At 32.2% G+C, this 25114-nt stretch overlaps 2 protein-coding genes across 17 annotated transcripts in view; one reads left to right on the top strand and one right to left on the bottom strand.

The window, feature by feature from the left end:
* LOC111054622 (gastrula zinc finger protein XlCGF57.1) overlaps nucleotides 1-25114 on the top strand; it is a 721792-nt gene that overhangs the window by 191487 nt on the left and 505191 nt on the right. The window lies entirely within an intron of this gene.
* LOC111060042 (gastrula zinc finger protein XlCGF57.1-like) overlaps nucleotides 1-25114 on the bottom strand; it is a 410286-nt gene that overhangs the window by 45053 nt on the left and 340119 nt on the right. For 5 of the 9 annotated variants that reach the window (XM_039440946.1, XM_039440948.1, XM_039440947.1 and 2 more), the window contains 2 exons: nucleotides 9391-9544; nucleotides 6820-8629 (listed from right to left, as the gene is read on the bottom strand). In XM_039440946.1, coding sequence (XP_039296880.1) covers nucleotides 7440-8629; nucleotides 9391-9544 — 1344 coding nt within the window. In that variant the 3' untranslated portion in view covers nucleotides 6820-7439. Of the gene's footprint in view, nucleotides 1-6819; nucleotides 8630-9390; nucleotides 9545-13467; nucleotides 13775-25114 lie in introns of those variants that run through there. The other 4 variants (XR_005572896.1, XR_005572897.1, XM_039440953.1 and 1 more) reach the window with 2 other exon arrangements.

The following is a 25114-nucleotide window of genomic DNA, read 5'->3' as shown; positions in this document are numbered from 1 at the left end:
CTAACTTTAGCTTTTACAAGTTATAGCAAGGTATTATGCTCTAAAATATTTAGGGTCCTCTCATGGTGGCATTTGGCTGGCGAGTGATGGTTCTCCTTTCTCAATTTTACAATTCTTATTTCCGACTTTCAAATTAACATAAAATTTGAATATCTTAGTCCTCCGCCATTTAAGGTTCAAATAGATCGTACAAAAAATATCAAATTATTACTTAGGTTGTGTGTTTAATAATTCCTTTGCCTTCGGGCCATATCTATAACATAGACTATACAATAATTTAACATAAATCCCAAACATTTATAGAAATATATATAAATATTTTTGAATTGGCATACTATTGCCGCCTATTAACTGCCATTGTGCTATTGGTGCATGCAAATTGTTTCAATATTCATGCGCTTGGTACCTCCTATTTCCTGAATACACTTAATTATTTTTATTAGGTTTTTTAATTATGCTCTCTACATGCTAGTTAATATTCTATATACTAATATTTATTTCATGCTTCCTAATAGTTAGTCACGTGACCATGTGTTCTTTCAAATTGCATACCGTTTTGTTGCAATAGCTCTCTGCCAAGGGGTTTGGTCAGATTCTATGTTGCTCGATTCGGTCGATCGTTAGGTCGCCGATCACTGAATGTATATACCTAACCTCAACCTTCAAAATATTTTATATAATAATATATTTATTAGCAACAAATTCTTTCAATTCCTTTTTAGGTTTTTGTACCGTTTAGCCAGAACAAGCTGATGCTATCTAATCTTTATTGTTATCTATTTGGCGATATTAGCCAGTTACTTTACTCAGACCTATTAATACTTCAGTTAGGGATTTTTATCTACCCAAATTTCCAATACTTTACACACTATAGAAGCTAGATTCACTCAATCACTGCTCTGCTCTATCACTGGACACTACTTGAACAAGCACTACACTAGTTCAAACGGTTTCCTCCTTTTGAGCCTCCGCACCAACCCTCCATTGTCTAGCAGCTGGATCGCCTCGACGTTGTTGTGTTGGTGCAGTCGCTCCTCGTGCCTCTCCGCATGCCTCTGGATCTCGGTGGACACCAGATCGACGTGAAGGTTTCTATGAAGATCGCTGTTCTTGACATACCAAGGAGCATCCACAATGTTCCTTAGCACTTTGTTTTGAAAATGTTGAATGACATTGATGTTGCTGTCTTTGGTACACCCCCAAAGTTGTATACCATACGTCCATACTGGCTTTAATATCTGTTTGTACAGAAGTACTTTGTTTCGGATTGAAAGGACGGAGTTTATTACGATCAGCCAATACAGCTTCTTATATTTTTTTCTCAATTAATAAATACATCTTATTGGAGTCAGTGATTCTGTTGTCCCTGGAGTCGCTCAGTCACAGCCTAGAATGGACTTCTTTCAATCTTAGATGCAATATTGTAAAATTGATTGTTTCAAAATTGGTGTTTGGAGAGATATTTCTACATTATATTCTCAGCACCAGAAAGTCACATTTGCCTAGTTCATTCAATAATGAATGGAAATTCATCAGAAATGAAGATTGAATCAATTGTTTGCTAGTTGGAATCAATTTTAGGAGCTTTTGGAGTTGAAAATTTGGGTTTAGCAGCCTATGACACATTTCAGATCATGTAAGCAGAACATCATCATATTATTCTGTTGGAGTAGGCATACAAATTGTGATAAAAATCTTATCAACTACATGAATTTGAAGATAATCCAGAAACTTTTGCAAAGTCTTTGTTCTCAATATTTTTCATACATATTACTTTTGAACTGCCTTGGAGGCCTAAGAAGAATCAGTTATCACACGATGTGAAAAATGGTTGGTTAAAATTCTCAAATTAAGGGACCCCTCCTTGTTATAATTATTAATAATTATTTATTATTAATTATTTATTATTTATCATGTATAATGTACCTATGTCTTTGGCAAATATAAAGAGTACTTTGTCTTCATAATCCCAGCATGTATATGCTTGTAAAACACCTATGTATAAACTAATCACATCAGGAATTAAAAGTAGCCCAGTTTGGCAGCGTGCAACTTTGTCATTTGGTGACGAAATCTCGGGAGTGCCAGTTTGTCGTTGCATGCACCGCCAAACTGGCACTCTAAGGAATGCAGCCCAGTTTGACGGTGTGCCACTTTGTCGTTCAGTGACAAAATCTCAGGAGTGCCAGTTTGTCATTGCATGCACCGCCAAACTGGCACTCTAAGGAATTCAGCCCAGTTTGACGGCGTGCAACTTTGTCGTTTAGTGACAAAATCTGAGGAGTGCCAGTTTGTCTTTGCATGCACCGCCAAACTGGCACTCTAAGGAATTCAGCCCAGTTTGACGGTGTGCAACTTTGTCGGTAGGCCACTTTGTCGTCAGCCCAGTTTGTCATCGTCCCCTTTACTCTATGCTTCTACTGTGTGGTAGGGATGGGTATCGAAAGACAAAACATCGATGTTTTTTCACCTTAACATCGATAAGTGAAAAACATCGAACAGTATACATCGATGTTTTTAAACATCGATGTTTTAAACATCGATGCATCACCGTACATTTACGGATGATACTACGAAGACTATTATACAGAGTATTTCAGAAGTAGTGTCGAACATTCTAGGGTATTGTTCCTGGATGATAGGAGACTACAAATGTCGTATTTGAAGTGCCCAAAACTCAGCGGTTATCCTTATAGCTACCATTTTCTTTTTTTCACTTAGGAATTTTTATCTCAAAATTAAATAATTTTGAATAAATGAATACTCAAAAGCATCAGAAACGATGAATAAATAGATTTTTATTAGTATTAATAAAGTGAAAATGATACAATGTACAGTATATGATACTTTACACTTATTCTTGATAAAAATGATAAAACGGGGCGAAATCAATTTGATTGAACCCACAACACTTCTGTTAATAAGCTTACAGAGTATTAGTTTATTATTTTGTATAGATATAACTCAATTATTTTGGAAGTTGATTGATTCATTGGTATATTTTTTCATAATCTCGAAATACTTAATAGTACAAAAAAACTTCTAAAGTGACTACAATTTTATCTGGAGCTATTGTTCCAATATTTTAACAGTTACTAACTGGAATTACAGCAATTTTGGATTTGTGGTATTCAAGTAACAGTCTTTCGAATAATTGAAGTCGGGTTGTGACTAGAAAGATACATCAACTCTATTATAGGTAGTTTACAAGATTTGTCATCTTCATAGTTAAGTCAGAAACCTCTCGGGATATCCTTGAAGATTCTGTCTGGAATTTCATCCTAAGCTAATTTTAGCAATCATTGTTACTCATATCGTATTCATTCAATACCTGATAGTTTTATTTAGGTAATGGAAATGATTAAAGTTTTTTTATATGGATATCTACACTCCTTACAATACGAGGACCTCTATTCCAGAGCTAGTTAAACGTATGTTGAGGAAAGCACTTGTAATAAGAAAAAACTGTTTCTTTCTAAGAAACGAAGAATCCGACCTCTTATTTAATTCTTAATAAGTATCTAACCTTGACAAGAGCTACAGAAGTTATGTAAATCTTCAAGAATATCCAACAGTCTCACATAAAAATACAGAGAGCCTAAATGAAAAATTAATTTTAGTTGGGAAAAACATCGGATGACCGATGTCTAGGTAAAACCATCGATAAGTGAAAAACATCGAACAGTAAACATCGATGTTAAAAACATCGATGTTTGATGTTGAAAACATCGATGTTTTTGAACATCGATGTATCGATACCCATCCCTACTGTGTGGGCACAACCAGCAATAGGGACAACTTACAACCTAACAGCACAAAGTATAGGGATTTCATTTTTCTGTTTAGTTTCCTTATCCGTTTGCAGGTAACATTTTCATTCAATTAGTTCTTTGAGTGTAACATGATTTGTGAATATGGTTACCATGAACTGTGACTGGAGCTGATAATGGCAGAAAACAGTTCAACTATATTTCTGTAACTACTCAAAAAAGAAACGTCACTGTTGTGGCAAATCGTGTAAGTCAAGTACAGGAACACCTGTCTACAGAGCAATTCAGATATGTGTCAACCGAATGTAATCCAGCTGATTGTGCTAGTCGAGGACTATTGCTCAATGAATTAATTTATTGATAATTCTCTGTGGTGGAATGGTTCTGATTGGTTAGACAAACCACTGGACTGCTGGCCACACCAAACCCACGGTAATGATGATGAAAATTCCAAACAGATTGAATTGGAAGCAAGAAAAATAACTCTAGCAACACAGAGTAGACTCAGAGGAATCAATTCAATCGGTGAACTTGATAAATCGATCGAGTTTACTCAAAAGAATTGTATCCTCATTCTGGAAACGTTGGAAATTGGAGTATGTATCTAGCTTGTAAACCCGAACAAAATGGTACAAGAAACAAAGTAATGTTAATATTGGAAGTATGGTTCTCTTAAAAGAAAGTAACCTACCCCCTCTACAATGGAGGCTTGGCCGAATAACAAAGATATTTCCTGGACAGGATGGAGTTGTGAGAGTGGTGGAGGTACAGACTGCAAAGGGAAGTCTCACTAGGGCTGTCAATAGGGTATGTCTCCTCCCTATTGATGAAGATTAGGCCTTATTGAAGGGAACTTCAATAAGTTTAGTGGTTAGTTTTTTGGTTTCTCATTTTACATGTGGGAAAGGTTCCCAAGTTGCCATGTTTCTTGTTTTTATCTATAGTGGTTTATATAGTCATTATTTCTTGTCCCATCCTCTCCTTTCCATAGGCCTCCTACTCCTTTTGTATAAGTCTCCTCAATGGCCCCTGAGGAGTGAAGATATTTTCCTTTTTTTTCTTGTTTCCCTAGGAGGGTTCGTTATAGGTGTTTTTTTTTTTTTTTTTTATTGGAAGTTCTTCCAAGGTGGGCGGAATGTTCGGACATTATATCAATGTTGCTTTGTTGTCTGGCGTTGTGTGGTAGAGGGGGCAATTCAAGGGTGATGCGCATAGCAGTTGCCAATTGACAGCCAATCGAACAGCTCACTTCTTGTAATGTCGATTTTTGCAAAGTGATCTATTGATTATTTATTGTGATTTATTACAAGTGTCGTCTCGTCTCGTATTGTGATCTGGACCCGGGATCCTAGAAGCAAGGAGGATTTGGACATGAAGGTAGGCCTATGTTATTGTGCACTTAGCCATTTAAATTGTTCAACTTGCTACCCGATGCCAGACAACCCCAAAAAGTTCTCGATGTAATTGATACAGTCCACAAACCAGAGTGCTGTTTGAGCCAGCCTCTGTCGAATAAACATATAATTTAGTCACCTGAAGAATTCATTATTGCATGCAATTACAACAGTTTTTCCTTCCATTGATTCATAAAAATCAGATGAGGTTATTTGGAAGCTACCACACAGACAGACCTTCTTGTGCTGACACATGAATTCAGCTGGTTAATATTCAACATAATTTACAACTTTACATCAACAAAATGATACAGGTTGAGATATCAATGTGTGGTTTTTGTCATTCATTTTCTCTTGGAACTCTGTATACAAATCATATATTACATGACCACCTTCTCATTTGAAAAATGAATTTAGATTTATAAGGGGGACAAAGTGATTTCCAATTTCAAATATGATCTCCAATGAAACCTACTGTCAAATTATACTTGTAAAAGAAATATTCTGCTATTTCCATAATCTCTGTATAATTGAAAGTTGCAGGTTTCAAAGATGGAATTTAACATTTCTTGAGCTAGTTCTCCAATCCAGGGGGACACCAGTATTATACCGTATTTCATTTTTATCTCAGTAGCAAGTTTTCTCTGCTAAATGTGTTAAAAAAGGCAATACCTATGGCATTTTTGATACATAGAGTTAAAAACAAAAACTTTTCATCAATATTTATCAAGTTAAGATTATTCCTTCCCAGTGTTTTTTGAAGGATATTACAACAGTTTTTATTCTTTTCAATGATAATTCCCTTAATTTCAGTTTGACAAAATGTTGTTCAAAGGACATCATGCATGAAAAGATTTTCTTTCTAAAATCCAAGAGATATTACCTTCAACATGAAGAGGGGAACTGATTTCTCCTTGCAGTTTGTAGTATGAACAGAGTAGTGGGGAGGAGTAACAATTGGGGCTGCACACAATTGGATGCTGACACAAAAGTAGGGAGAATGATGTTGGGTAGTGGGAGTGATCAGTGAAGGAAAGAGCATTGGGCCTCTCTGTCTTCAAGAGAGAACCATGTTGAAAGTAATATCTCCCATAGACATTGTTTATTCAGCTAATCAATCGATAGTTCTGAAAATATGAATATACCCTTCAGGACCAAGCCACATGAGGCTTTTTCCAGACAAGTCAGCAGGGCAGGAATCTGTCGGATTGGGATGCAGGGCAGGAATCTGTTGGATTGGGATCAGTTGACATTTGGAAACCAGCTGATAGTCAGCCAGAGAGCTTCCTGCCCTGCCGACTCTACTGAAAACCGCTTCATTTAGTTTGGCACTTATGTTTCTCCAACATAGTTTCCCTTTCTAGGGTTTAAAACAGGTTATAACATTTTCAGTAGTCTGATTTCTGTAATAATCCATTTCAGTACTAATACAAAAAAATGCTATGCAATTTTGCATTTATGTTAGCACTGAAAAATGTGAAAACCTTGCAGGAAAGTCTGTTGACTTTTAATGCAGATTAAAGGCCTTGAGAACGAATCAGAGAAGCCTTCTCTCATTGGTTCTTGTGAAGTTTAACCATGATTAAAAATTAAACAGGCTTTTGTGCAACTAAGGCTAACTATTTGTTTTGGTGGTGTAATTGATTCTACCTAAATTCATGTATTCTCAACAGGAAACATAATATATTTTATTGCACATAGTTATTTGTTTATATAGAAATACATTACCTCACATAAAAATGATAATATTCAAATTTTTTTCAAATTCATTTCTCAAAAACATACACAATATTATAATATCTAAAAATAATACTATTAAATATATAAGAATACTTCCAAATATAACTCAAAAGAGGTTTACAGCTTAATGCCAAAACAAGCCTCATTTACAGCAAGAGTATGATACAAAAATGTAGTCCTTGAATAAGATTCAAAATATTGAAAATTGGATTGAGAAAACATATAAAATGTTCTTCTTTATGAAATTTGGAATACCATTTTTATGCCAAGCCTGTTGTATCCAAATCATATTCATATGATCTGTGACAATTATTGATGTATCCACATTTAAATTTCAAAATTTTTGAAGTCAGAAAGAAAGTACAACTAACCTCATTTATGGCAGACTCCACTGCAGGATTTACCCTCAAAGTTATTACTTATTGATGAAATAAATTGAATGAATTGAAGATGAAGCTTAATCAAAGATTCGAGGTAGAGTAGATAACTGTTTTGATAAAGTTTGATAAGAAAGTGAGGGTTGACGAAATTATGCTTAGCTAGGAGTTGTTTCTCCAGAATGTTTTCTGGTATGTGCTTTCAAATTACCTAACCGAGCACTTTTGAAGTCACAAAACTTGCAGCTGAAAGGTTTTTCTCCAGTATGTGTTTTGATATGTGCTTTCAAAGTACATAGCTGAGCACTTTTGAAGTCACAAAACTCGCAGCAGAAAGGTTTTTCTCCAGTATGTGTTTTGATATGTGCTTTCAATGTACCTAACCGAGCACTTTTGAAGTCACAGAACTTGCAGCGGAAAGGTTTTTCTCCAGTATGTGTTTTGATATGTGCTTTCAAATTACCTAACTGAGCACTTTTGAAGTCACAAAACTCGCAGCAGAAAGGTTTTTCTCCAGTATGTGTTTTGATATGTACTTTCAAATTACCTAACTGAGCACTTTTGAAGTCACAAAACTCGCAGCAGAAAGGTTTTTCTCCAGTATGTGTTTTGATATGTGCTTTCAATGTACCTAACTGAGCACTTTTGAAGTCACAAAACTTGCAGCTGAAAGGTTTTTCTCCAGTATGTGTTTTGATATGTGCTTTCAAAGTACTTAGATGAGCACTTTTGAAGTCACAAAACTCGCAGCTGAAAGGTTTTTCTCCAGTATGTGTTCTAATATGTCTTTTCAAACAACTTGGATCAGCACATTTATATTCACAAAACTCGCAGCTGAACAGTTTTTCTCCAGTATGTGTTCTGATATGCTTCTTCAAATCACCTGACCTAGCACTTTTGAAGTTACAAAACTCGCAGCTGAAAGGTTTTTCTCCTGTATGAGTTCTGAAATGTTTTTTTAAACTACTTGAATCAGCACATTTATATTCACAAAACTTGCAGCTGAAAGGTTTTTCTCCAGTATGTGTTCTGATATGTATTTTCAATCTACCTAGCTCAGAACTTTTGTAGTCACAAAACTTGCAATTGAATGGTTTTTCTCCAGTGTGTTTTCTAATGTGTATCTTCAAATTACCAAACTGTGGTGTTTTATAGCTACAGTGAGCACAGCTGTAGAGCTTGGTCTGTTCACCAGCCACAGATGACTCAGTGCACTTTTCCACTGGAGAGATTGAATGCTCATTCAGTCCACCCACTTCTGTTGCATAGTCTCGGACAGATGTGCTGCAGTTTGAAGGCCACATCTCTGGTTCACTCTTCACTGCACTTCCTTCAGCCTCTTGATCGTCTGTAATGATTAATAATAACATAATTATTAAGTTACATGTATGTTGGGGAGTGAGTTTTCTTTTATCACCTCCTATAGTAGATAGCTGTGTTTCAAGTCCTTCCAGCATATCTGATACAATATTATTAATTCTTAATTCTCAGTAATAATTATCAATTATACCTTTATGAATAATGATCTAAATATATCTTTTTTGTCAAGAGAATATTTTTTGTAATATGATATTGAATTGTCATGTTGTTACATAGAAACAGTGGTAATAAAAGTTAAATTGATCAGAGGAAATAAATGAGATAAAAGAAGTTCAAATTTATAAAAAGTTGTAGGCAATCATCTTTAGATTGCAAGTAACCAGGTGAGGAATGGAATGTTGGTATAGGAAAAAAACTCCTGGACCAAGTAAAGGACACAGGAGTTGGTTTGCCCAACAAGCATACTTTGGGACACACAATAAGCTTCAGTTGACGTGTGAGGTTCTTTGAACCTTTGGATCTTTGAATCCCCCCCTTCAAAAACATAAACATCTTTAGATTGATATATGTGATTTTATGGGATGATCTGAACACACTACACATTTGTTCTGTACATGTGCATGGTTGACATGTGGCAGACAGCATATTCAGGGGTAGAATTTACACAGGAGTTCCACTCCCAAAAATCAAACCACTTCATGTGAGAAAGCTGGCCACAATCTATTCACCCAAGCAAGGAGTGTAGACCCTGGTCAATCAGGAATCGGTTAGTAATAGAATGCATCTCACCATATGCCTCCTCTTTGATAAAGATCATGTTGTAGCCAGGGATTAGATAATGTTGTTGGCTGCAATCATCTTCCACTGCAGCTGGTTGCTGGCTTCTATCATCATCATCCTCCTCCTCCTCCTCCTCCTCCTTTTTAACAGTAACTGTCGCCATCTGCAACACATACACATTCACAATCAATGCCAGGACTTGTATTATTATTATAGACTACATTATTCACAGTGGTTTATGAGGTCATTAATTTTAGATGACTAGCAAACTGTATTGTAGAAGGGTGATTGTAACAGATTTAGGGTGAATAGCTTTTTTATGATGTGAAATGAAAAGTGTAGGAATAAGAAGTAACATTTACCAACAGTATATATTGCAATATTGTTTTGTTAAATAATTATATTTCTATATTGTAAAATACGTTCTGGCGAAGTTATGGAGCTGGAAAAGGATAGCACTATCTGCTTTGTCAAATAGACAAGGATAGCAACATAAATGTTAATCAATTACTACCATTATAACGTGGACCTTACTACAGCAGACTTAACTGTGGAAGAGTTGGAAAAATAGGGTGATTTTACAATACTGTTACCCAGTTTTGAATAATTTATAAAACATAAATTAAGATGCCACTAAACTGGTTAACTGGTGTCACGATAGTGACAGAACCATGTCTCAAAAATAATTTAATTATAATTTTTTTTTTAATAAAATACAGTACTTTCAATTATTTTAAATGTTATAAAATATAGTATAATTTAAACAAATTCATTTTCATCTTAAACTGCAGAGCAAGAGAGGAAAACGTTCTATTCAATAAAAATGTCTCAGCAAAGCTTCCACGCCATTGGCTAAGAACTTAATACAAACTCAGCAGTTGCGCTGACAAAATTTTCATTCCTAAAAAAGACTCACTCGCTTCTCGTTCAACTGCGGTATCGACCACGAGTCCAGGTTTACCCAGGAGAGTCAGTTCCATATTTTCTGTAAGTTTCTTTTTCTTTAATTTTCTTTCAAAATTCATTCTCATCCTTTTAAACAGTAATATCTCAAATAATAATAATAATAACAACAATAATAGAACGTTTTCCTCAACATATTTTTTTTAATAAATTTAAATTCTTAAATAAAATCAATTTCATTTTAGATAATTAAAAATAAGCCAACGGTTTCATAAGAAAGGGCGTAATTGTTTAAAATAAGATTTGTTTTGTTTAATCATCCGTATTACCGATTTTCAACCTTTTGTATCTTTTTAAATATTGTTCAAAATTGATAAGAACTTTGTGTCAATAAAAACTAAATTACTTTTTCAATTCTTACTTCTTCTATTTTCATCCTATTTCAAAAATTCAAACACCTTGTGTGAGTCAAAATTTTTATTATCAAAATTTCCAAGTTTTTGTGTTTTCTTTCTTTATATAAAAAAAGACACTGGTGGAGTCGTTCCTGTTCCTGTGAGGTAATTGAATGAATTGATCGAAACCCATACGATTTGGAGGAATCTGGGGATTAATTCATTCAATTATCCACAAATTTAAAGATCCTATAATTTTTGGTAGTGTGCTTTACCAAACATCGAGTAGAGGCACTAACCACTAAGAAGAACACAATCGATCAGTAGGCCTACTAACGAATTGATTATTTGGATAAATCACATTAATGTGAAGAACATAAATAGATGATGAAATAACACATAACAAAACACTTATAATCTTTTTGTTAGACTGGTCATTTCTCTTTATTTTTTTATTTGTTACATTTGGTGGAGTTTAAGCCGGGTTTTGTGACTTTTATTCTATCACATCCAATCTGACAATAACTGTTGGACTTTTTCGGTAACCTTTTGCTATCCCATTTACACGAATACTTTCTACTTAAAGAAAAAAAATTATGTTTGTAAAACACAAGGTTTTTGGATTTTTAATCATCAAATTCATTCTTATTTAGTTTTAAATCAAATCAAGTTCATTATGGATTAACATTGACAAAAAAAAACTTATTATTTTCATAAAATCTAAATATTGAGAAAATATTAATATTGAATAATTATTATTGAATGAATCCGAACGTGAGGATTGAGTAAATTATCAAATAAATATCCTCCCAGAATAAACAGGAAGAAAAAAAATAAATAAAATAATAATAATAATAATAAGATGTAAAAAATATTTATCTCATCATTCAATCTCGAATAATTCGAATAGCACGAGTAAAACTTAGTGTTTGTAATTAGTTGATTGTTCTTTTGAAGAACGTAAACTTGCATTATATTTCATTCTTCTAGGTCACGGTCACCTTTCACTTTCATTTCATCTTTCCATTGTGTGCATGCTATTGTAATAATTAGAATCTTATTCATTGTAGTATAAAGTGAAACTTATTCTGGCCCTATGAGGTTGTTGCTTCAATGAACCGTAATATTCCAGACTTGCGTGATATAAAAATAAAAAGTTTAAACCTGGAACAAGCTACAGAATTAGCATCACAATACAGATTATACATTCCCAAAAACGCAGATATCGATTACATAAGATCCAACCTTCGACTGCTTAAAATAACTTTAGTTGATGTATCTAAATATTTAGAAGAACAAGAGTTTGCTATCCAAAATATAATAAATAGAGTTCCTCTGTCTGACACACTAAAAAATCAATTTCCTGATTTAGTTCTATTGGAAAAGACATTAAGAACAATATATAAAATTCAAGACGGTGAATGTTCTTCCAAAAGCATCACTACAAATAATATCACACAAACAGATCAAAGAAGCAATAATACTAACACTACTCAAACTGATTCCATAATCAACGACACAAACACTACTCAAACTGATCCCATAAACAATAGTATCAACACTACTCAAACCGATCTCGTAAGCAACAGTACAATCACTACGCAAACGGATCCCTTGAGCGATAATAAAATGACGGATAAAAAGCGCCCATTTATTACGCCAAAAACATTTTCGGCCAACCCCAAAGAAAACATATGCGAGTTTTTCTCCTATTACGACAGAACAGCCACTCTGAATGGTTGGGATGACACCGACAAACTACAATACTTGCCATTCTATCTGAACAATAGTGCATTACAATATTTTGAAACTCTCAATGCCTCAAATCCAAATAATTTGACCTATCAACACATGAAAGAATCTCTGACTAAATATTTCGAGCCAGTAGGTCAAGCTGAAAAATTTGAATTCAATTGAATAATAGAAAAATGCAAAACACCGACACACTTCAAAGTTTCATGACTGATGTTCTATTCCTTTGTAGTAAAGTTGATCCTCAAATGGGAGAAAAACAAAAAGTCAGGTTCATTCTACGAGGTTTCCAACCATCCATATTAGATAAAATCATTATGCTCCCAAACAACTCAATCAAGGAGCTGGAAGAAAATTTGAAAAAATATCAACTAGCTCAATTCATACATGATGACAGATTAGGTATTTTTGATCAATCATCAAATCAACAACACACCCACAACAGCGACCCAATTGAAAAACAAATTATTACATTAACACGCAAAGTTAATCAGTTAGAACACGAAAGATCTCAAAACACACACCAAACACATAGACAAACACAAATCACGATGTAAAGCAGGGATTCGCTGAAACCGATTCCAAACATGTCTGTGAGGGAAAAAGATTCCACAGAACAGACAATTTATTCTGTAAAATTTGTAAAAAAGCTAACCACACTACACAAAACTGCCGTTTTAATGATTTGAAAAAATGTGACATCTGTGGAAACTCATCACACAACACACAGCAATGTAAATTTAACGGTCTAACTCAAAAATCCAATGCAAACACCCAAAACAAATGCGCGATTTGCAATAAAACCAATCACAGTACCCAGTCGTGTTATTTTAACAAAATGAATAAAGAGTCAAAAAACGAGTAAACCGGACGCCTGAGACCTCGGAACAACAACAGAATACTGTAATCAGGTGTCCGAAAGAAAATGAAACTAGAAACGTTGATGTATTAGGAATTAACTCAGAAAACGAACTTACAAAAGAAAATGATAGGAATAACAGTATAACGAATGAAAACATTGTAACTGTATCCTCACCAATAATTGATAGCTCGAGTAGCGAACATAAAAAACTTGGAGAGATTAACAGCAACAATAAAGAACAAACCAGATCAGGTAGTTCCATCTCTGAAAGTCAAAATATCAAAGAAAAAGGGTTAAGCAGGGTCCCTTCAAATAATATAATGTCAAATACCAAAACCCATACTGCAACTAATGAGAATAGTGAAAATGATGAGGAAATAGAACCCCATCATATTCAAAGCTTTATTGAAGCAATCACTAATAATTACGGAAATGTATTGCATAATATTATGTATACTTTCCATCCCAATATTGCAACTAGTTTGTTAATCACTTCTTATGAAGAGTTAAAAGAATTAATTAGCGACGAAGCAAAAAGTAGCAAATTTTGGATTTTCTTCATAAGTGATACTGACAACTTACGAAGGAAAAAGTGGTCATTATTGGCTTACGATAACAAATCAGAAAAAGCATATCATTTCGATCCAAACGAGAATAGTAATCTTTCTCTTGCTTATGCTCTAATGAAAAAGATTAATTACTTGAAACATGAAGAAAATACAGTTACTAATAAAAGTAAATGTAAAGGTTCCCATTAAATTCAATTAGCTTATGTTCCCCAAGCAAACACCGTATTCAATTCCTGCATTCATGCCTTAGAGAATTTCATGAATATTACGTATTATTTATTGAAATATAGGACCTTGGAAGGATATGGGGAAAAAGATGCGATAGCCTGTTTTAACAGAGCTGAAATATTTTCTATGTTTGAATTTATTGAAAATAAAAGACCTTTCATCACAATGCAGGGAAAGCCTGAGATAATTATTAGATTGGAAACTGTAGTTGAGATTATTGAAAAGCAAGGTAATGATTTTTCTTCAAAATCCCATAAAAATGAGCGTGTGCTTCCTGTTTGCCTACCAGATTCATTTCCTCAACAATATCATGAGAAAAAAACTTTAGCTCTACAGATACCAGGGAAAATAAATGAGTTGCATGTAAATCTTTTGTTCGACACCGGCAGCAACGTCTGTATAGTTCGGCAAAATGTAATTGATGATTCTACAATAACCGATGCTCCCACTAATTGTCAATTGTTTGCCGCTAATGGAGAGCCGCTTAAAATAGTAGGAATGTCTAAAGTATCTTTCTCTATTCAAAATAATAGATTTGAACAAGATTGCTATGTAATGAAAAATTTCTCAGCAGACTTATTGCTTGGAATAATTTTTTCATAAAAAACGGAGTCATACTCAATTTTAAAAATAAGACTATCTTTGTAGATTCAGAATTTGACGTAATAAGTATTCCGATGGACGACGAATTCCTAAACCAAATTAGTCATCAATTATCAATGTCAGTTCAATCTGCTAATAGCGTATTGTCAAGTAATAATATGATCATCAAACCACACTCAGTAGCAAAAATTGATACGTTTTGTTTAACAAAAATAAATGATGAATCATCATGCTATTTCAACCTACAATCTAGTCTAATCAATCCAAATTGTTCATTGATCAATTCAATTGAAATGCATAATAATAATAATAATCAACTCAGTTTAAAAATTCTTAATTCGTCAGACATGTAACAATTTTGGACGTGATTATTTTTATCTTGTTTTTCTGTTATTTCGGTTCTAAATTCGATTGTATTATCAGCTTGTTTTTCTCAGTGAGACAAAGATGCACTTATGGGATCGAACTGTACCCTTCGAATAATCTACTTTCTTGTTCTCTCCAGTTCTTTTTTGCTATTTTCTTTCTCCCTTTTTCTGTCCTTGTTGGTAGCTTTGAGTTTGCATTGCTCTTTCTCTCTAGTTTCTTTGTCTAATTTTGATAATTCCGTTTTGCTTACGTCACTGTCTTGTTTGCTACTCCGTCTTCAACGCTCGATGATCCATTCTGTCTCTGAATTTCGTGAGTGGAGGTTGTAAATTTAACTTTTTCCTTTGATTCCATTTTTATTTAGCTTATGCTAAATTTTTCTATTTATTACAATATGTAGTTGATCAGAGACAGATTTCATACATCACAAGTTGTGATATTATTATTATTTTCTTTATTTTTTTTATTTCCTTTTTAAATATGTAAATTTTCTTGTTTGTTATTAAAAAAAAAAAAAAAGAAAAGTAATCATGTCCGAAAATTTAATTGAGTATTCATTCTAGCTGGCCTAAGTTATGGCAATTTATTTATATTTGTTGAAAACCTCATTCATCACATATGTATCCATAGTAATTTCTACAATTTCCGCTGTACAGGTAAAACATTATTTATTTATATATTTTACTTATTGTTTTATAAGTCAAATCTGATCAGATTGTAATTAATCCCAGCTTTCCTTAAATTTGTTTTTCAGCTCTAATTCTCGTAATTCAAAATGTTGGAAATATTTCTATGCAAGTTTATATAATAGTAAAATTAAATTAATAAATAAATAAATATCAAATATTATTTGATCTATTATCTTTGTCACGCTGGTCAAATAAATAAATAAATAATTAAATAAAATTGTAAAGCCTTATTCAAGTTATAATTTTTCTTTTTAAAAAAATCTCTTTTGGAAGCTTCACTTCGAGTATCTTGAATTATTTATCTTTAAACTATTATTGATGAATTTATTAAAGATCTTGTGTATTGTTGATTTTGTTAAGAAGAGCAAATTCTGTATTATTGATCTCTCCTTTAGTATTACAGTATTTATATATATTCTTTTCGTTTCTCTATTATTTAGCGGTCGTTGACTCTTAGACTCGTAGACTCGTAGACTCGTAGTATCACAGGATGTCTTAGTTATGGCCATGGAAGCTGAATCCTTGCTGACCAACTCATCACAAGGAAACCAATATTTCCAGAAAAGATCTAAATTCGCCGTAAAAAGGATACTTCAAGAACTTCTTGTGCAGTGAAAAATTAATAAGTGAAAAATTTGAATAAAGTGTACGGAGGCCTCCTCACTTCAATACACCAGGTATTTACGAAACAACCAATATTAATTTATGGAAAATTCACAGGCAACTACTTCGCAAAAATAAATGGGACAGGATAATAAATAAATTTGTAATTACTTGATTTAAATTTTGTTTATTTTTTGGAAATTCTATTTATTTGATCTATTATGTATATTAAATTGCAAACATGATTACAATCTTATTGTTGATTATTGAATATGCCTAACAATCATCAATGACAAGTAACGAATGGGATAAATCTTGAATTGTTGAGCTGTCATATCATTCAATTATAAATGTTGCTACTTAGAAGGGGTGGGAAATTAAATAAATGGAATATTTTAGTTAATATATTGAACTATTTTCAATTTATTGATTTAAATATTCGGAGGATTATTTCCTTCCCCATCTCAAAGATTATTTTCAACTGCTGTAAACTGAAGTAACATTTCAACTGCGCCTTACTCTGCGAGGTTTGCTTGCAAACTCTTTCATTGATTTATCAATAATATTGAATGATGTGTGACGGTCTCGGCTGTTCTTATCCTTTCTTCTTTCATTGATGGTGGGGAGGATTCAGGTTAAAATTAAAATACAAAATCAAATATTATTCATCATAAATGATCTCGAATTATAAGTATTATATAATCATATTAATAATTTATTTAAGAAAATTATAATATGGGTTCACCGAATAAAGTAGCATCTATGGAATTTAAAATAATTAATTATTGGGATGTTAAAAAATCAGTTGAAGAGTGCTTCAATTTCAATTTGATTCCTATTAGAAAATTCAATCCTAATTTTGTTACTAAAGAGAATTTACTTTTCGAACTTGAAACATTGGGAGTACCTACAGATACAGTTATTGACAATGATGTAGACACTTTAAGGGGAAAGTATCGAGCATTAGTTAGCAATCCAGACCCAAAAATTGCACGAATTATTTACGATGATGAGTCTAGTAAAATTGCTATAAAAAAAATCCTTGATTTATTGACAGGGGAAGATGAATACTTGGAGAGAATTCTTTCTATGAGTATTCCTGATAAAAAGGTAAACATTCATAAAGCGTTATCCATTTTTCTACATATTCTCAATCGAATTGTTCAATTATTAACTTATGCTAAAGAAGCAAATGACCAAAATCTAATTAAGGGTATTGATGAGTCTATTGTATTAGCTCAGGCTACTTTTACTAAATTGATCGACTTGTGTGAATGCTTTAGTAGATCTAGTTCGCCTCATTTTGAAAAACAAAGCAGTCTTAGTACACCTGATTCAAAAATGAATAATCCCACACACGATTCAAATACTAAACTTCATACTAATACTGTAAATCGCTTTATTGCGCCAATTCCTAGTACAAGTAATATGGAACAAAATGTTACTCAGTATTCACAAACAAATGTTACCAATCCTGATATTCAAGTTACTGATTTTGAAAATATAAATAATAGTAATACTGTCTCTATGGTAGAACAGGTACATGCTACAATAAATGAAAACTTGGGTAGGACTGTATTCGGTAGTGATTTCAATACTAATAGGGTAAACCTTGCAGCCAACTTGTCTTCACCTTTATTTGGTAATTTGTATAATAAATTATCAAATCCTATCGAAGGTCTGATGAAGGAACTTCCGAATACTGACGGATTGAATGTTGATAGTTTGTTGAAATTCATTGAAATATGTTTGAAAATAAAAGAACGATCGAACTTATTAGATCAGCAACTTTTCCATATCATTCACTCTTCTGTTGTAGGGCCTCTCGCCGATCGATTGAATTTAGCTATGAGTACAAATAAGAGTTTTGATGAATTTCATAAGGATATTCTGCAACATTTTATTCCGTCTAGATTGATTTCAATCATTGAAAGAGACCACTATTATCGTTTACAAAGGGCTGGTGAACCCTTGTCTGCTTACATTGTGTCAATCAAAGATGCTAATAAACTACTAAGATTAGAAAAATCTGAGGAAGACGTAGTCAATAATATTTGCTCAGGGTTGAATCCAGAAGAAAGAAATAGACTAGTTTTCCAATCCAAACCAACTAGTTTTAATGACTTAACTTCCATCTCAGTAGTATCTCAAAATATTCTATATGGGGATTTAGAAAGAAATAAATACAATTTTAATACTAATAAAAATAATCAAAAATCTCCAATGAATGTTGAATTAGCTCAAAGACATTGTTACAAATGCAACAAAGTAGGTCATCTAGCTCAGTCATGTAGATCCAACATGAATAATTCAAATTTCAGAGGTACAAGCAGTAATTCGAGAAATCATAATCAGAATCACCAAAGATCTAATAATAATTTCACTAGAGATCTATCTAAAATACGTTGCTTTAAATGTAATGAAAGTGGACATTATGCAAACTCTTGTGAAAATAAAAAAGCATGACTAGCTGGGAAACTGTATAAAAAGAAAATATACAGTAAAAGAAAATTTCAAAACACCAAATACAATCAAAAATTCAATAAAGAAAACGGAATTAATACCTTGAAATGTAGTGATACTTTTTCTAATGGTAAGAAGAAATCAATTCAATCAAAATATACTGACAAAAATCAGAAAATGAAAAATAAAATAAAAAGAAAAAAGCAAAAGAAATTTAATCAGTTAAAGACTAGAGCTTTGATTAATAAAATCACTCCTTTAATAGTATGTGAGTTAGGAAATAACTGTGTCAGTTCTATTGCATTGATTGATTCTGGTTCTGATTATAGTATCATTTCAAGGAAAGTTTTTACTGAAATATTACGGGATAATGGTAATCTGCTTATTCAAGAGGATATTCAGCATTGCGTTACTGCGAATAAAAGTAAATTACTGTTGAAAGAGTCAGTTCTATTAAAAATAAAAATTGAAAACTTCAGTTGGAAATTTCGTTTCTTTGTTCATGATGATTTGTCAATTCCTATTGTTTTAGGTTGTGATTTTATTCATTATTCCAAATTAGTTCCTGATTTATTCAATAATAGGTATTTCTTTGGATTTAAACCGCAATTCAAATTTTCTTTTGAAAAAAATCACAGGTTGGAATTACTGAAGAAAATGAATAGAATTGGTACTGATGTGGAATTGGACGATTTAAGCTCTTCGCAGAAAATAGAATTAAACAAAGTATTAAATCAATTTGATGATGTTCTTACCCATAAACTAGGTAAATCGAACGTAATAGAATATGAAATTCGTCTGATAGACAATCAGCCCGTAAGGAAAGCTCCTTATCAGTTAAATCCGATAAGAATGGAAATCTTAAATAAAAAAATTCAAAAAATGTTAGATGATGGAATTATTGAGAAATCAACTTCTAATTATTCCAGCCCTTGTTTCTTAGTTCCTAAGAAAGATGGTGGCCATCGTGTGGTAGTAGATTATAGAGCATTAAATAAAAAAATTGCATTAGATGCTACACCTTTGCCAAACATTGAGAGTACATTCCATTGGTTTAACGGTGCTAAGTTCTTTACTGTTCTTGATCTTACTGAAAGCTATTATCAATTGAAATTATCTCCATCTTCTAAGCACTTGACTACTTTTGCAACTCCAACTCAAACTTACTGTTATACTCGTGTACCGTTTGGTTTATCAATAGGTGCTCAAGCCTTATCTACTGCTTTGAATATTTTATTTGAAGGGATTAAATTCAAATTTGTAATAAATTATTTGGATGATATTGTGATTTTTTCTAAAGATTTTGAGTCACATCTTGAGCACATTAAGATAGTGTTGTCCAAACTTAAACAAGGTGGGTTTACTGTAAAAAAGGAGAAAGCTAAATTTGCAAAAAAACAAATCTCCTTTCTAGGTAATTTAGTAAGTGAACATGGTATTACTATTGATCCAGCTCGGACAAATTCAATTCGTAATTACCCTAGACCAAAAAATGTCAAGGCTATCTCCAGATTCATAGGAATGGTAGGATATTTTCACAAATTCATTGAAAATTACGCTGAAATCGCCTCACCCCTCAACGAACTAAGAAAGAAGGATAAAAAATTTATTTGGGAAGATGTTCACGAGAAAGCTTTTCAGAAATTGAAAAATGCAATTATGAACCCTCCTGTCTTAATAACAGCTGATTTTAATAAACAGTTTGTGTTGCAAACTGATGGGAGCTCCTTATCAATTTCTGCGGTCCTTTCTCAATATGTTGATGGCATCCTAAAGCCTATTAGTTTTGCTTCCAAAAAGCTCACTCAACAAGAATGCAAATATTCTACATATGAAATCGAATGCTATGCAGCAATTTTTGGCATGGAAAGATTTAAACTGTACTTACAACACACTAAATTCTTGTTGTTAACAGATAATAGTGCTTTAGCATGGATTTTAAAACAAGACAAGCAAATTGGTAGACTTAGTCGTTGGATCCTTAGGCTTTTATCATTTCAGTTCACAACACAGCATGTAGCGGGAAAAGATAATTGCATAGCTGATGCTTTATCCAGAATGTACCATGATGACAGTGAATTGCCTGAAATTGATGTCAAAGATGAACATATAGAAGTAGAAAATAGTCTAAACTTAATAAACTCACTAAAAATTACCGATTTTCCACTAGTATTCACTGACATAAAACAACACCAAGAGAATGATCCTATTTTAGCGGATATAATAGAAAAGATTAATAATAATATTGATCAGTTTCCTTATAGTTTGTCTAAAGGAGTATTAGTGATAAAACTAAGAAACCAGGAAAAACAAAAAATAGTCATTCCCAAACTTCTTGTTCCTTTAATCTTCAAATATTATCATGAAAGTATGATTGGTGCTCATTTAGGTATTGCTAAAACTATTTCCAAAATTCAAGAGAATTTCCACTGGGTTGATTTGAGGAAAGATATAATTTATTTAGTTAAATCTTGTACTCTTTGTGCAAAAAGTAAACCAGCTCAGGCTACCAATTACGGTTTTTTATCATCAAAAATACAGGAAAAACCTCTTGAGATGATACATATTGACTTAGTTGGTCCATTAGTACGCACATCACAGAATAACTGTTTTATTTTTAGTGCAATTGACGTTTTCAGTAAATTCTGTTGGTTAAAATGTTTGAGAAAAGCTAATTCTGAATCAGTAATTAGAGCATTGAAAGGTATTTTTGCGAATTTCTCTACTCCTAAACAAATTATTAGTGATAATGCATCAATTTTTAAATCAATCAAGTTTAAAAATTTCTGTTTTCAATTAGGAATTCGTCATAATACGACTTCACCTTTCTATCCTAAAGCAAACATAGTTGAAAGATTACATCGTAATTTGCGTAGCTCTCTCATTGCTTTTCATGCAAACTCACAGAATAAATGGGATGATACTGTAAATGATTGGTTAGCTTTAGCTTTTAATACTGCTGAACATGATAGCATTAAGTGCACCCCTTTTTCTCTGATGTTCCGTTATAAACCTAAAGAACCTCTTTTGAATATCTGGAATATTAATGAAATTTTACCTGATACTGCCGATGAGAACACTGTAGAAATTTGGCAAAAGGCTAAAGAGCAATTGATGAAAAGTCATAATTATAGAAAAACTCGCTATGATAGGAACCGTGTCCCTATTCCTTTTGCTATAGATGACCTTGTATGGGTCCGGACACATATTCTTAGTGATAAAGCCAACCAAATTTGTACAAAATTAAGCTTCCGGTATCGTGGCCCGCTAAAAATAAAAAGATGGTTATCTGATGTTACGGCTGAATTAGTTGACCCTATTACTAATCGCTTTGTTCAAAAGGCTCATGTCTCACAATTAAAGAAATATAATTCATAATTCCTTGTTTTGGATAACGTAGCCTGGTATTCATTCTTCCTTCTTATCTTTGAAGTAAAGGGTAACGGTTTCCGTCTCTGTTGTTTCTTACTGAGAGAACGGCTCATTGATACTTTCTTCTTTGAGTAATTTGTAGGAAACTCACTATTATTCTGTAACGTTTCACTTCTGGTTAAATTGTGTTGCCTTTGGTTTAGGTGTTTCTGAAGAGTAAATAGTTGTTTTCTTTGGTGAAGCGCGCCACCTATTGAAATTTTAACTTTACTCACTTATTTAATTTCTTTATGGAATTGTGTAAAATATTGTACAAAAGAATCTATCTTAGCCTATAAATAGATAGAAATTTTATTGAGATCATATTATTAGATAGATTATTGAAATAGTTTATAGTTATAATTTTGCTTTAGTGTTAATGAATTTTGATGAATAGTGGTGAATAGCAGTGTTTCTATTTCATCAGATTGTTGTAAATAAAGTAAGGGAATAAAGTGAATCAAAAGAAGAGTTTTGATAAATGATAAAATACTTGAAAATGTATATTATTATCACTGTATTGAGTAATAGAGTAGAAAAATATTGGTTTCTGTATGTAAATAATGTCAAGTGATTTATCTTTCAAATTTTATCAAGAGTGTATGAATTTTGTTAGAATAGAAAAAAAGGATCAAAGATATATATATATAAAAAAAAGAGGTAGGCAAATGATCATTAGAGATGGAATATATTCTTTGGGACTGAGAACTGATTAATTTTCTTTTGAAATCTGAGTGTGGACGCATGTTCAGATATTTCTTTGTTTGAAAGACTTCAAGTTTTTGTTGGGAGTGGCCAATCCCTGCATTAATTTGTGGTCTAGTTTCTTCTGTTGTTAGATTCTAATTTTTTTTTTATTATTTCATTGGTTACTCAGCTATTGAGTAGGTTCCACCTCTGATCTTCATTGAATTTGTAATCAAGAGTTTTTATTTGATTTTTATTTGATGTTGAGTTTTGAATTAATAATTTTTCAAATAGATGATTTATTTCTTGGAATAATTCTACTCTAAGAGTGAATTTTTCTCAACTCAAATTCTTATGAAGCATTCTTCTCTGATAAATTCTATATATATGTTAATTCTACTTAAAAATTATCTTAGCTAGCTCAAATTTTTTTTTTAGAATGTAGCTTTCACACACTTGAGTGGAGGGAGTATGTAACAATTTTGGACGTGATTATTTTTATCTTGTTTTTCTGTTATTTCGGTTCTAAATTCGATTGTATTATCAGCTTGTTTTTCTCAGTGAGACAAAGATGCACTTATGGGATCGAACTGTACCCTTCGAATAATCTACTTTCTTGTTCTCTCCAGTTCTTTTTTGCTATTTTCTTTCTCCCTTTTTCTGTCCTTGTTGGTAGCTTTGAGTTTGCATTGCTCTTTCTCTCTAGTTTCTTTGTCTAATTTTGATAATTCCGTTTTGCTTACGTCACTGTCTTGTTTGCTACTCCGTCTTCAACGCTCGATGATCCATTCTGTCTCTGAATTTCGTGAGTGGAGGTTGTAAATTTAACTTTTTCCTTTGATTCCATTTTTATTTAGCTTATGCTAAATTTTTCTATTTATTACAATATGTAGTTGATCAGAGACAGATTTCATACATCACAAGTTGTGATATTATTATTATTTTCTTTATTTTTTTTTATTTCCTTTTTAAATATGTAAATTTTCTTGTTTGTTATTAAAAAAAAAAAAAAGAAAAGTAATCATGTCCGAAAATTTAATTGAGTATTCATTCTAGCTGGCCTAAGTTATGGCAATTTATTTATATTTGTTGAAAACCTCATTCATCACATATGTATCCATAGTAATTTCTACAATTTCCGCTGTACAGGTAAAACATTATTTATTTATATATTTTACTTATTGTTTTATAAGTCAAATCTGATCAGATTGTAATTAATCCCAGCTTTCCTTAAATTTGTTTTTCAGCTCTAATTCTCGTAATTCAAAATGTTGGAAATATTTCTATGCAAGTTTATATAATAGTAAAATTAAATTAATAAATAAATAAATATCAAATATTATTTGATCTATTATCTTTGTCACGCTGGTCAAATAAATAAATAAATAATTAAATAAAATTGTAAAGCCTTATTCAAGTTATAATTTTTCTTTTTAAAAAAATCTCTTTTGGAAGCTTCACTTCGAGTATCTTGAATTATTTATCTTTAAACTATTATTGATGAATTTATTAAAGATCTTGTGTATTGTTGATTTTGTTAAGAAGAGCAAATTCTGTATTATTGATCTCTCCTTTAGTATTACAGTATTTATATATATTCTTTTCGTTTCTCTATTATTTAGCGGTCGTTGACTCTTAGACTCGTAGACTCGTAGACTCGTAGTATCACAGGATGTCTTAGTTATGGCCATGGAAGCTGAATCCTTGCTGACCAACTCATCACAAGGAAACCAATATTTCCAGAAAAGATCTAAATTCGCCGTAAAAAGGATACTTCAAGAACTTCTTGTGCAGTGAAAAATTAATAAGTGAAAAATTTGAATAAAGTGTACGGAGGCCTCCTCACTTCAATACACCAGGTATTTACGAAACAACCAATATTAATTTATGGAAAATTCACAGGCAACTACTTCGCAAAAATAAAAGGGACAGGATAATAAATAAATTTGTAATTACTTGATTTAAATTTTGTTTATTTTTTGGAAATTCTATTTATTTGATCTATTATGTATATTAAATTGCAAACATGATTACAATCTTATTGTTGATTATTGAATATGCCTAACAATCATCAATGACAAGTAACGAATGGGATAAATCTTGAATTGTTGAGCTGTCATATCATTCAATTATAAATGTTGCTACTTAGAAGGGGTGGGAAATTAAATAAATGGAATATTTTAGTTAATATATTGAACT

The sequence above is a fragment of the Nilaparvata lugens genome, chromosome 14 (genome assembly GCF_014356525.2).
Source record: "Nilaparvata lugens isolate BPH chromosome 14, ASM1435652v1, whole genome shotgun sequence".
NCBI classification, from domain to species: Eukaryota; Metazoa; Arthropoda; class Insecta; order Hemiptera; family Delphacidae; genus Nilaparvata; species Nilaparvata lugens.
The sequence above is the reverse complement of the archived record's forward strand: the minus strand, read 5'-3'. Positions and strand labels throughout refer to the sequence as shown.